The following is a 12,280-nucleotide window of genomic DNA, read 5'->3' as shown; positions in this document are numbered from 1 at the left end:
AATGGTGTGTATGTTTTATCAATTTTGAGGATTGTCGAGCTCTCAATGCCAGTGTAAACCTCTTATAAATTCAAAATATTGTATAAAGTCGTTACATTATTGCTTAGGCATTCTGATAAAACATTAGGATTCATGAATAAATCACACAGGTCGTTTGGTTTTGTGGGCCTTTTTATTTCACAATCCTTCCAAATGTACAAAAACAAAGACGTGATACAAAAACAGAAAGAGAAAAAATAAAAATAAAAAGTTAAGGAATTCACCATCACCATTAATCCCCTGTGACGACGACAACAAAAACCATAGCGACAGATGCCTGGAGATGGCCGTCAAACCAAAGTGCATCAGCCTGTGGCGTGGTAGACAGACAGACCAGGGGAAATAAAAATCTCAATTGTCAGAAAGCTGTCCCGTCTTCCCTAAAAATTATGTTTTTGTTTCTAAACATCGGGCAGGCCCCGGCCACCACCACCTCTCCACAGTTTCCCCGGAGCAGCGGAGCAGCTAAAGGGAGCGCCGCGTCTTTTTTCAACTTGGCTTCAGAGCATTCGGTAGTTCACTAAGAGAGTGGAATATAATTTAGTTCATTATTTGCGTGGATTGTCCCCAATCCTCTCGATGCTGCTCCAGTTGTTTGAGTATGTTTCCATGTGTGTGTGTGTGTGTGTGTGTGTGTGAGGGTGTATGTGTATAAATGGGTGTATGTTTCCATGTGTGTGTGTGTGTGTGTGTGTGTGTGTGTGTGAGGGTGTATGTGTATGAATGGGTGTATGTTTTCATGTGTGTGTGTGTTTGTGTGTGTGTGTGCGTTTGGGCGGGCTGGGGGCGCGTTGAGTAGTTCCTGATTGGAGCTTTTATAGCTCGTCGACCTTCTTCTTCTTCTTCTTCTTCTCCTCCTCTTGCGGCACCACTAGCGGGTTGGTGGCCTCCCGTTTCAGGTAGGCCAGGAAGTCGCTCACCTCACGGCCTCCCTGTAACACAAGACATGACACGGGACCATTTCAAATCACCAATCAATCCATACTTATTTATATTAGCCCCTTTCAAACAAGTCACTTTTAGTTTAAAGTGCTTTACATTGATTGCAATATTGGAAGAAAGCACAAAATGGATGTAGCAGAACCACGACTTTGTTTTAACAAATCACTGAAGCCGATGACTCACCTCGTATTTCTTTGGGGTTGTCTTACGTCCAGCTGGGGAAAAGTACAACGTGGGGAAACTGGAAAGAGAAAAAAAGGTGGAGGAGATTGATAAGAATTCATATCAGCACCATGTTGTAAACATGATCTACAAGACTATGTTCTAAACCACACAGTGTTGGTCAGAAATCACTCCTTTAAAAAAATATATATTTTGTAGAAATTTGTTCTCAGTCTTCGAAAGGGGGGAGCCAGTGGTCTAGCTCAACCCTTCTGCAAACTGAGGTCATTCTGGCACTGGATTGAGATAGGAAAACCATGACAGAGGAGGTCCAGTCACTTGGCAGTGCAGCAAAATTCACTCTAGAGTTCGACTGACAGGATTTGAGACTGACACCAATAAGAATGTTTGAGAGTTCTTGTTGGTGTTTTGACTCACCCGCTGACTTCATATGGAGATGGCACATCATTGGCTGTGGCGTCCATCTTGGCGATGACGACATTGGGATCATCAGCAAGCTTTAAAAGGCAGAGGCGAGAAACCGTTAATGCTTTGCAAAGCAGCTAAAAAAAATAAAAAATGTACTTCAAGAGTAAGTTGTCTGGTTCTTGGTTTGGGGTTTGAACACACCGAACCACACAACAACCAATCCAACGTTGGCTTATTGCCTCATATCACTAGGGTATAAACTGGTTTCTATGGGGCATAGAAGTGTTTATATTATTTTACATATAAAAGTACAAAACTGAAAATAATCACTGACAACAGGAGGATCCCTCCACTGTTCAACCTAAATCTACAAGCAGTTGATGATATTCAAATCGGGTCTTTTTAGGTTTGTTAAGTAAACAGACACTTTAATTATTCTTTAAAATGCTGCTTTAGTTCATAATATTATCTTAAACCCGGTAAAGGAATATTCTGGGACAGCAGAAGTTTACGAGTCCATCCCCTCACCTTGGTTCCCAGCTCGTCGAACTTTGGCTCCAGGCTCTTGCAGTGTCCGCACCACGGAGCGTAGAACTCGATCAGAACGTCTTTGCTGTCGTCGTTCACAATATCGTCAAAGTTCTCGGCCACAACCACCTGAAAACAAATTACATCATGGATTCGTGAGAAGCTTTCTCCTTACAACATCTTTGCAAAATATTCATACACAATTGGGAAGCACAGTTTAACTATAGGCTCTCAACAAGCACTGTACAAAAGTAAGAAGGCCGATTTACGCTATTAAAATGTTATAAGTGTTTTTGATTAGCATCGCTGACTCTACCTTTAAATCTGAGGATTTTTTTTTTTTACACAGCACATGAGGTAGGGAAATATGGACTATTTAAGGAAAATCAAGCATTTAAATTTAGAATAAATACAAAACAGCACTACAAAGGATAAGCTTATGAAGCAGAAATGAAGCCTCTTCCTGGACGTTATCTCCTCACCTTTACAGGGCCGTCGTTGCTCTCGGGGATCGCCTCTGACTTGAGGTAACGCTTCAGAGAGCCGTCAAAGTAAGCCTGCAGGAAACGCTCCAGCGCCTTTCCATCACGACTGTGAGGAGAGAAAAGAAAAATTACTTATTTAAGTAAATCAGCAGGACTCCAAAAAAACGAAATATTGTTAACATCTAAATATGTATCTGTGAAGTTAAATACCTGACTGTCAACATTGTCATTCAGTCAAACACAAAATGTCACTGATCCTCATGAAGCCACATTCCAAATACATTTAAGAAACACCGCCACATTGAGTTAGGCAGTGAGATATCAAGTAGAAACATCATTGGCTCATTTAAAGCCCATTAGCAGGCCAAAGGGAGGGTGTGTGCATAAATAAATAATTCATAATGTGTATGCTGTGTTGTGATACGCTCTGATGTTTGAAATGCACAAGTGGCAAACAAGAGAAAAAAAAAATCCTTTGAACTATACTCACGAGAACTCCTCTGCCATGACGTATTTGTCTCCCTTGGCGGTGCGGATAGCGACCAGAGGCAGTTCCCCTGAGCTCCCGTCCATACCGAACTCTGACACGTCGTGGTTGAACTGGTTCTTACTGGCCACGGCAAAGTTCAGCTTCTGGCCCTGATCCAGGAAGCTCTTGGCCACTTTCATCACCCTGTCAAATGAAGATATAAGATCAGTTTGGTGGGTTCTAAAAGGTTGTGCTTTTGAAAATGAAAGTTGCATCTTAAAGTCAAAGGCTGAATTTAGGGTGTGAAACATTTACCTAAACTTAAAGGAGCACTGTGTAACTGTGGGTGTGCCAGAGAGCAGAACATTTTCTAAAGGTATATTCATGTAACTGAATAAATACTAGAGGTGGGCATAGATTAATTTTTTTAATCTAGATTAATCTAGATTAATTTTGAAATTAATCTAGATTAATCTAGATTAAAATGGCTCATTTGAATTCATTCATAATATGTGTGTGCTCCTAAATAATGACTCAAAGTAAGTCTTTGAGAACGTGTTTCTCAAGCCAGGTGGCGCATCAGACCAGGGGCTCATCTCCTGTTTCCAACATGCATCACAAACTGCTTGAGGAAGCTGTTCTACTATGATAATTGGTGATGAAAATAAATAATGTTCAACAAGATGTACTTGTGTTTACAAACTGTTTATTCAGTTAAACATGAACTTTGAACTGTAGGCCATAAGAGGTAACGATGAATTGTTTAGGGCTGCAACTAACGATTATTTCAATAATCGATTAATCGGTCGATTATTTTTTCGATTAATCGATGAATCGGATAAAAAAAATAAACATTTGTAAATGCTGCATCTTTATTCAAAAACTGAACATTACTTCAAATTCACAGTGCACACTGAAGTGTCAAAACACCAGGTTATTGCTCCAACGTCCCGGAACTATTAAAAGTAATATTAAATGATAAAAAATTAATAATAAACTTAACTGGGATAACACAAAAAAAAACATACAATGTATGATATACATTTATACAGTATAAGGGATGTCCATGGTAAACCAGTCAACCGATAATATTTTTAACCGGTAAATACTAACGGTTAAAAAAATTAAATCATCTTAATTTCTCTCAGATGACAGGAGAGTTAATTTGTATTGATATTGATACCATTTTCAAGACTCCTTAACGATCCAAGTCTTTATTGATATCAAAATTGATAATTTTCTATTATTTTGTTGAAATAGAACTTGTATTATTGCTTTAATTGCTGATATGATCATAGCTCTAGATAGGACATTAAACAGGTCATAATTCCATTCCATCTTTACTATCTATTTTATCTTGCTGGGAAAACAAGTTTCGCCAAAATCTCAAATTTCTTTTTTTTTGCGTTGCATTTGAACACATCAATCATATTACTGAGCCGGCCTGAACACATCACAGTTGACATGTTTGCTACTTTTTTTAAGCTATCTAGCTTTATATCCTTCCGATTTTAACATGGATTTAAAATCTGGATCACTATTTTTAACTGACGGGACTTTCTACACCGTTCGGTTGTATGATTACTGCCGCTGCATTGAATGACTGTTGATGCGCCGATGCCGATTCTCCGAGCACGTCTGCACACCGTCTGCAGCAGCAGCTGACAGAGTTTTTTTGGACTAGACGGATACTGAGTTGATGGAGTTTTTTTTAACCCAAAGAAAGCAAAGGTACAACACTTTTATATAGGCCTGCAGTCCAGTGTTAGATATGACCAAAATACAAGCTGTGGCCGCTCACACTATAGCTTTCCCGCACGTGAAGCGAGCCTTCACGTGCGGAAGGGGGTTCACCCCGACGGCGAACAGCATCTCCCCTGAGCCGAACAGGAGGTGGAATTAAGAGATTAACGGCGATATTTTTTTTATCGCCCGATAAGAGTTTGGCGTTAACGCAGCCGTTAACGCCGTTATCGGCCCACCACTAATAAATACACTTTCCTCATAGGAAAATTGGACCTTGGAACACCGTTTGAAGTTTGAAAGCTTTCTGAAAATGTATTGTTTCACTGTAGTTAACAGCAGCAGGGCACACAGTTTGATTTACAAACATATTCTAGTCTTACGCTTGGTTCAAAGTGTCTCAAAATAAAAAATGTTTGATTCATGATAGAATAATTAAATAATAAAAATTACTTGGAGAAAATATGTTTGTAAACTAACTACAGGCTCTGAAAATGTAAACAAATCGCCTCCTCTGAAACTGCATAGTGCACCTTTAACTACAAGAGGAGTCTGGTAGATAAGAAGTCTGTTTATTGTAGTTTGATCATTATATTTCAAATGGGTTTACTGCATGGAACATCAACCAGCCAAAAGGACTAAAGATGTAAATCAGCCACCAACTATACTATGTGTTAAAGGATGAAGTTAACTGGAGCCTTGGAAGTTGCCTAAAGACCTAAATAAAATCACAACAAGAAGCAGAGATTTGAGCTCAAAGTGATTTAACAGCCACTGCATGTTACTGAGAGAAACACCCCGGGGTGAGTTGTGCGGCCCCTACCTGTTCCTCCAGTAGTTGGAGCCCTTGGGGTTCTTCTCATAGTCCACATCGTAATAAGCCACCAGCAGGTCTTTCCCCTTCAGCTGGTCTTTGTTGTCGTCCGTCATGTGTGGGCAGATTCCAAAGCTGAAATCAAGATTAACGTTTGATTGGATCAGCAGGCAAACCAGTTTAACCAATCAGAGTGCAAAGATTGTGTTCGTTTAAAAAAAGAATCTCATGGCACTATTCCAATTGTTTAGAGAAATAGCAACACACTGATGTCATTACATTTCATTAAGTTCATTCTTTCATCCTAAAGGCACTTCAAATTAAGTGAATTCAACCATGAAGGTACAAACTCAGAACAGCAAGAATCCTGTGAGTACATTAGCTTCAATTAAGCTTCAACTACAAAGTGCCAGATGTACCAGTAAGTCCAATTTCTTTTCCTTACACAACATGTAAGAAAAGCCGACTTTTATTAATCTTAACCCTGTGAAAACTCACATCACTGCAACATCAGACAATGCAATTTACTTTTCCTGCTTCAGTTGCAAAGAGAACTCCACCAAACCCAAATCATAACCATTATGGCCCATTTATCTGGATACTTAAAATGCCCTGACTGTCGCATTGTCAAGCCTGCATGCCAAATGAATGTCATGCAGTTTGTCTTGACACAAGAGGTGAGGCCCGGAGCAAAGAAAAAGTGAAAGTAAAAAGGGGAATTCTTCTGTCACGTAAACAAAAAATACTGGAAAGACACAAACAAGCTTTGTCACACAACTGTTAACAGTAACAATGCAGTTTCAGTCTGCGTCTCAGATAAGTAAAAATGTTTTAAACATGGCAAATGAGTGTTTTTAAATATTTACAATAAAAACAAAATTCCCATTTGCTTTAAAAATACCAGGAAACCAGATAAATAGTCCAGTATTTGTTAATCATCACAGGTAATAAACACCGCTCGTTAACACCCTAGTTAACGTATGCATTTCCTTGGTTTATTTAACACTGCTCTGGGAGTTGAGTAAGCTCTGACTTTGTTTACAGAGTAGAGACACTGCCTACAACACCATGTCCTGTTGGCACTTGGCATGAGGCCATGCATGACTATACGGGCTGTGTGACTATGCAAGATCAACTACTGGGGATGTATCGCTTTGAAAAAAAAAAAAAGCAACACCTTCCTCTACTGCTTAAATGGGCCATAAGGTATACAGTGTGTCAGATGTCAGATGAGGCGTGGAATGAGATAAGACTCACATGTTGTCCTGGATGAACTTCTTGATTTTGCTGTTGGTGTATTTGTCCTCGCTGTATGCCACTGAACTGTCTTCAAACTTGTTGTTGAGTCTTGCCGGGCGGAACAGAACGACTCCCCTGTTGACGGACACACAGGAAATGTCAGTCATCTCGTCAAATGTGTAAAGAAGTTATTTTCACTTTGATGACTCGGCCATAAGGCAAAACAAAAATGTGACTTACTGTGCGTCGATGCCGTTGCTCTCGAGCAGAGCCTCGTTGTTGGTGTGGGCGAAGCGGTAGTCGTCCCTCAAGGTGCTGGCTGACTTCATGAACTCTGTCTGGGCCGCGCTCTTCTCATCAGCAAAGAACCCTGGGAAGGAACAGATGGAGGGTGTTAAGTAGGGGTGCACATGTGTAACAGGTTAGTAAACTATACATTTTAGGAAAAATCTAAAAAAAATTACTTGTTGGAAATAAAAAAATGTAATGGTTTCAATGGTTTTTTGGAGACACGTATTCATTCATTTCTCATCAAAAAGAACAAACTATTTAGATATGATAAAAGCTAGTCTGAAAAATATGTATGTTGTGAGCGTGTGTGTGTGTGTGTGTGTGTGTGTGTGTGTGTAAGATAAAGCGTTGCAAGAAAAAAGCCCAAACTGTATCAACATGAACATATAGAAAAAAAAACATTTGAATCTGCTCTGAATGTCCACAGAGTAGAAATCAATGAATGCTTGACTCACAAGCTCAGCACACTAGCTCAGCAGCTAACGTGCTGAAGATGTACGGTTGTGTGCCACAGTTTGTCTTTGACCGTGTTAAGTGTTTGGATAATCTGGGTGTGTGCTATGTGTCGTTTTAACATTTATTTGATTGTCTTTTCAGCCGCCACCCCCCCCCCCCCCTCTCCCTTCAAGAGGCCTTTGTCTTTAGCGTGACTGTCATTGTAAATAAGAATTAGTTTTTAATGACCTGCCTGGCTAAACAAAAGGTTAAATAAATAGAAGAACACATAATTGAAACAGTAACTCACCAACAACACTTGCGCCTTCTGCGATGTACTTCTGCAGGTCTGCGTCGGTCTTGAGCTCCACAGAAGCCGGGCCCGCCTGCTTCTTAAGGAAACTGACAATACCATCTACAGAGAGCAAGAAGAAGAAGAAGATTGAAAACCTTATAATAGCACCTTATAAAATGCTTAACAAAAGGATATACCAATACAATACAAATAATAAAAACAACCCAAATAAAAAGTGCTCTACATACTTGAGACACAGAAACATTAAGAATAACCAGTGACTTATAACACCATATGCAACGCTATATAAGCTATATTATAAGCAGATATAACGGGGATTTTTTCCACATGTGAAGACCTTTAGGACATTGCAAACAGACAGGGCACATACCTGCTGATCTGGGACCATCATAGGGACCAGAGTCTTCTCCATCCCTGAAGATCTTGAGGGTGGGGTAACCACTGACGCCATATTTGCTGCAAACGTTGCTGGCGACTGTGCAGTCAACCTGAGGGCAAAGAAAATCATTCACTATTTTTGGAACTACTACAGTGCAGAGTGCAGAATAAAAAAAACAGAGGCTAGAGTGGACAAAGTTAAGTGGACTGTGTGTTGTGCAATACCTTGGCCAAAGCTACGATGCCTTTCAGACGTGTTGCGGCCACCTCGTACTCAGGTGCTAGCCGTTTACAATGGCCACACCTATTGGGACAGAGGATATGGATCAGTCAGACAGGGGAACACAGTCACTCTTGCTGTATTTATCAGGTTTCAGCTTGGGGGGGAGAGGGTGGGGGGGGACATCCGGAGGGAGATCTGGTGATTTCACTGTGTGGAATTTGATACCTCCAAGCAAGGTGATTCATTTGGGTTTGTAAAGCACAAAACGCTCAACAGTTCAATTAAAAGTAAAAGACTCGTGATTTCCAAGCCTGAAAATCATTTAACTTTTATTTGGGTGCAACTTAACTATTACTATGTCTTTTTAATTTTATATTCAATAAATGGCTTGGTCCATAAAATCACAGCAAATACATAAAACATTTCAATCAGAATGTCCCTTAAGTCAGAGTGGGTCTGTTAATATAGCTTGTTACGCCCGTGTTATAGTACAAGACCAAACTATGTCTTATGTATTCAAATCAATCATATCAGCAAATATTCACATATGATTAACTGGATCCAGTGACTTTGGGGAATTGGGAGGAAGAAAGTTCTATCAAAGTGTTTGCCTTCAACGTTTGAATCAATACTAAATAAATAATACTTCCATGATTTCCCTTCGGAGATAAATAAAGTCGTTATTAAACTATTTAACTTGTATTTCACTGAAGTTTGTCATGGTGGAACACGTCACAGTTCCTCTTGACCAATCAGAGAAAGACACCAAAACTTATCTAGCGAATCAGAGCGTTACAACAGTGAAAGGACACGCCCACAGCGTTCTCATATCCGGATTTATGCGTATTCCAACTAAAAGAAACGCTTCAAATAGAAGACACCTAATTATCTTTCATTTTTACACTCTTTATGTTTATTTGTACAATAAAACTGTCGCACTTTTTGAATCAGTACTGCGCTTAAAGACAGCCAATACAGCGTAGTAGTTTACACCTTTCCGCTTCCAGCTAGCATGCTAACAGTTGGCTATTGGCCATAAACGTTAAACTAGAGCCATTTAAAGTGAAACCAAACCAGTATTTTAATGTTGGAAACATACACATGTGCAACTTATAAAGCGGACTAAATACTTTTAAAGATGCATTCGGGGTGTTATGTCAGTGAGCTAAACTGCTCCACACTATTGTACGTCTACAAAGAGATAATCTGCATAAAAATGTGGGGAAAAAATTACTCACCAAGGAGCGAAAAACTCCACCAAGATCATCCCGTGGTCTCCGATGTTGTTATCGAAGTCATCATCGCCGAAATCAAGCACATCGCTGGCCAACGAGAGACCAGCCAGAGCGGCTAGAAAGATTAGCTTCTGCATGGTGCACACTAGGGAGGGCTACACGTCCGTTCACTTTAAATTGTAAAAAATAACAAAAAAATAAAATGCAAAGTGTGTCCGTCAGTGGCAGCCCCCTTATTTGCTTAACTTGAGATCCGCACAGGTTGCTCGCTGTTCGGACAGGGCCAGATGCAGACTGGAGGTGGATGGAGAAAGAGAAAGAGAGATGGAGGCGGCGAAGAATGATTTTCCGACAGGCAGCGCCGAACCGCAGTGTGGCAGCCTGCCATTGGTCGATGCAAAGCGTCACTCTGTTCCTCTCAGCCAATGAGAAGCGCACTTACTTCTACCTCATCGATAGATAGATAGATAGATAGATAGATAGATAGATAGATAGATAGATAGATAGATAGATAGATAGATAGATAGATAGATAGATAGATAGATAGATAGATAGATAGATAGATAGATAGATAGATAGATAGATAGATAGATAGATAGATAGATAGATAGATTATACATTATTCATCTTCAAAATAAAATCTTATCAATTAATAGCCTATGCCTACTTATGATCAAAGACTATAAGTTAATCAAAACATTTCAAATTAAACCTCTCCTGGCATATGGTAATACTGGTCTCTCATGTTTTTGTTTGTTTTTACATTTGAGACTTATATTTTTTGTTATCAATATAGCTAGCTACTACTTTTAATTGTTTATTTTTGTAATCTTTCCTGCATGATCCAAATGGTTACTTTTAATTTACACATGAGCAATATCTATCCATCCATCTATTCATCTATCTCTCTCTTTAGCACACATATTCAAATGTTCCTTAGTTTAACTACAAATAAAAGCAACACAGTCTCATAATTGGAAAGAGTTTGGTATATTTGCATAATTACAAGTCACACATTTCTCCCCATGTTGTTCTGCAGGTTTGACTGTCTTTGTGCCACGTGTCTGTTGTGGAAAAGAACTAAGCCCTCAGGATTTAGTGTGCTGGAACCATTTGTGATATTACAAACATTTCTTAGAAGTTAATTTCCATTACTAGTGGTTTGTTTTTCTTTGGGCTTTGTATCTGTTCTGTCGACCCACTGAAGGTTAACTAAACAACAGGTAAACAAACGTGTATATTGCCCTCATTTCAGCAGCAAAATATAAAAATTGTGTAGATGCTGTAAACACTGTCCATTGTGATTCAGGCTGGAAAAAACTTCTGGGCAAAGTCTTCAAGTGTCTGCTGATTTCTGTGATTGTATTCATGTGTTCATTTTGCAGCCCTCAGAGGTGGAGGCAACAATGATAAAGAACGTTTGTTGTTAAATCTCTTTTTGTCAAAATCAGTGAATAAATACCTCCACAAGATCCGCTACCTGTCCATACTGTGTGCGCTGGTTTGATGGGTTCCATACCAGTTTACAGAGCATAGGCTGTGAATTAACACTAGATTATTTTAACACACACAGTATGTACCTTGACGTTGATGTATAGACAGTACCTTGACGTTGAAGAGATATTCACTGATTCAGACAAAAATGGATCTTAAAACAAGTAATCTCCAGAATCACTGACTCCACAATATACAATATTAAAAAGTGGGTCTTCTTTTATTAGTTTATCTTACACCCTGTTTTGTCAAATGCTGTTATACTATTGTTCTATTTAGTGTAAATTGTGCTCACATGGTGCAAATTCCTAAACAAAGTTATGACGAATTAATGAATTCATTAATTACCACTTACAACTGGTACACAGAAGAGAGATCATAGGTCAGGTTGTATTTGAGGAGTATAGCAGTTGCTATTTGAAGTGAGCTGAGATTATGGGAACCTGGAGGCATAAATGAGCTTTGTCAATGTACAGAATGTGGGACGAGGGAGGGGAACGAACAAGGGCCCAACAGCAGTTGTTTGCCTCAGGAGGGAGACAGTAACAGGTTAATCTGGCTGTGATTATAACACTATGTAGGCGTCCCTGTTTCTTAAACTCCTTGTATAATCTCATTAAAGGGATTCCAGAGAGTTCTTGTTGATATTTGAACTAACCACCGAAAATCAATACACCCCTCCCTTTGTGCACGAACACAACACTATCTGATTGATAAAACGGGCTCGGTCCGACTCCCTTCGTATACATATGCATTTACATTTAGCCAGGGCTTTGTATTAACACCAGATTATTTTCAGAGCACCTACACAGTAACCCCTAACCTCTACACCAGGTAGCAGACAGTGAGGAGATATTCACAGAGCTTGACAAAAAAATAAAAGGTATTAGAATTGCAGTCTCCACATCCAACTGTTGTTAAAGCTTTTTAACATTTCTTAAATTAACTGAAATGGTAAAAAGTACCAGGTGAATATCCACCTCCAGTAGAGAATCTGGTTGTGATATACCATTTAAAAACTGTGTAATACATTTGAATTATATGTTACATGTAATATA

At 39.3% G+C, this 12,280-nt stretch overlaps 1 protein-coding gene across 1 annotated transcript; it reads right to left on the bottom strand.

Moving 5' to 3' along the window:
- Positions 1-153: 153 nt before the first annotated feature.
- On the bottom strand, positions 154-10,071 carry pdia3 (protein disulfide isomerase family A, member 3). Its single transcript, XM_080027274.1, has 13 exons — positions 9,732-10,071; positions 8,496-8,574; positions 8,263-8,380; positions 7,887-7,991; positions 7,091-7,220; positions 6,869-6,985; positions 5,621-5,746; positions 3,076-3,258; positions 2,583-2,691; positions 2,101-2,229; positions 1,582-1,661; positions 1,165-1,222; positions 154-971 (listed from the first exon to the last, which is right to left on the bottom strand). Exons 1-13 carry the CDS (start codon positions 9,863-9,865, stop codon positions 855-857), a joined length of 1,485 nt encoding a protein of 494 aa, XP_079883400.1. The 5' UTR covers positions 9,866-10,071; the 3' UTR covers positions 154-854.
- Between the last annotated feature and the right edge of the window lie 2,209 nt (positions 10,072-12,280).

This window comes from Ammodytes marinus, assembly GCF_949987685.1.
Source record: "Ammodytes marinus genome assembly, chromosome: 5".
NCBI classification, from domain to species: domain Eukaryota; kingdom Metazoa; phylum Chordata; class Actinopteri; order Uranoscopiformes; family Ammodytidae; genus Ammodytes; species Ammodytes marinus.
Note: the sequence above shows the minus strand (reverse complement) of the source record. Positions and strands in the feature narration are given on the sequence as shown.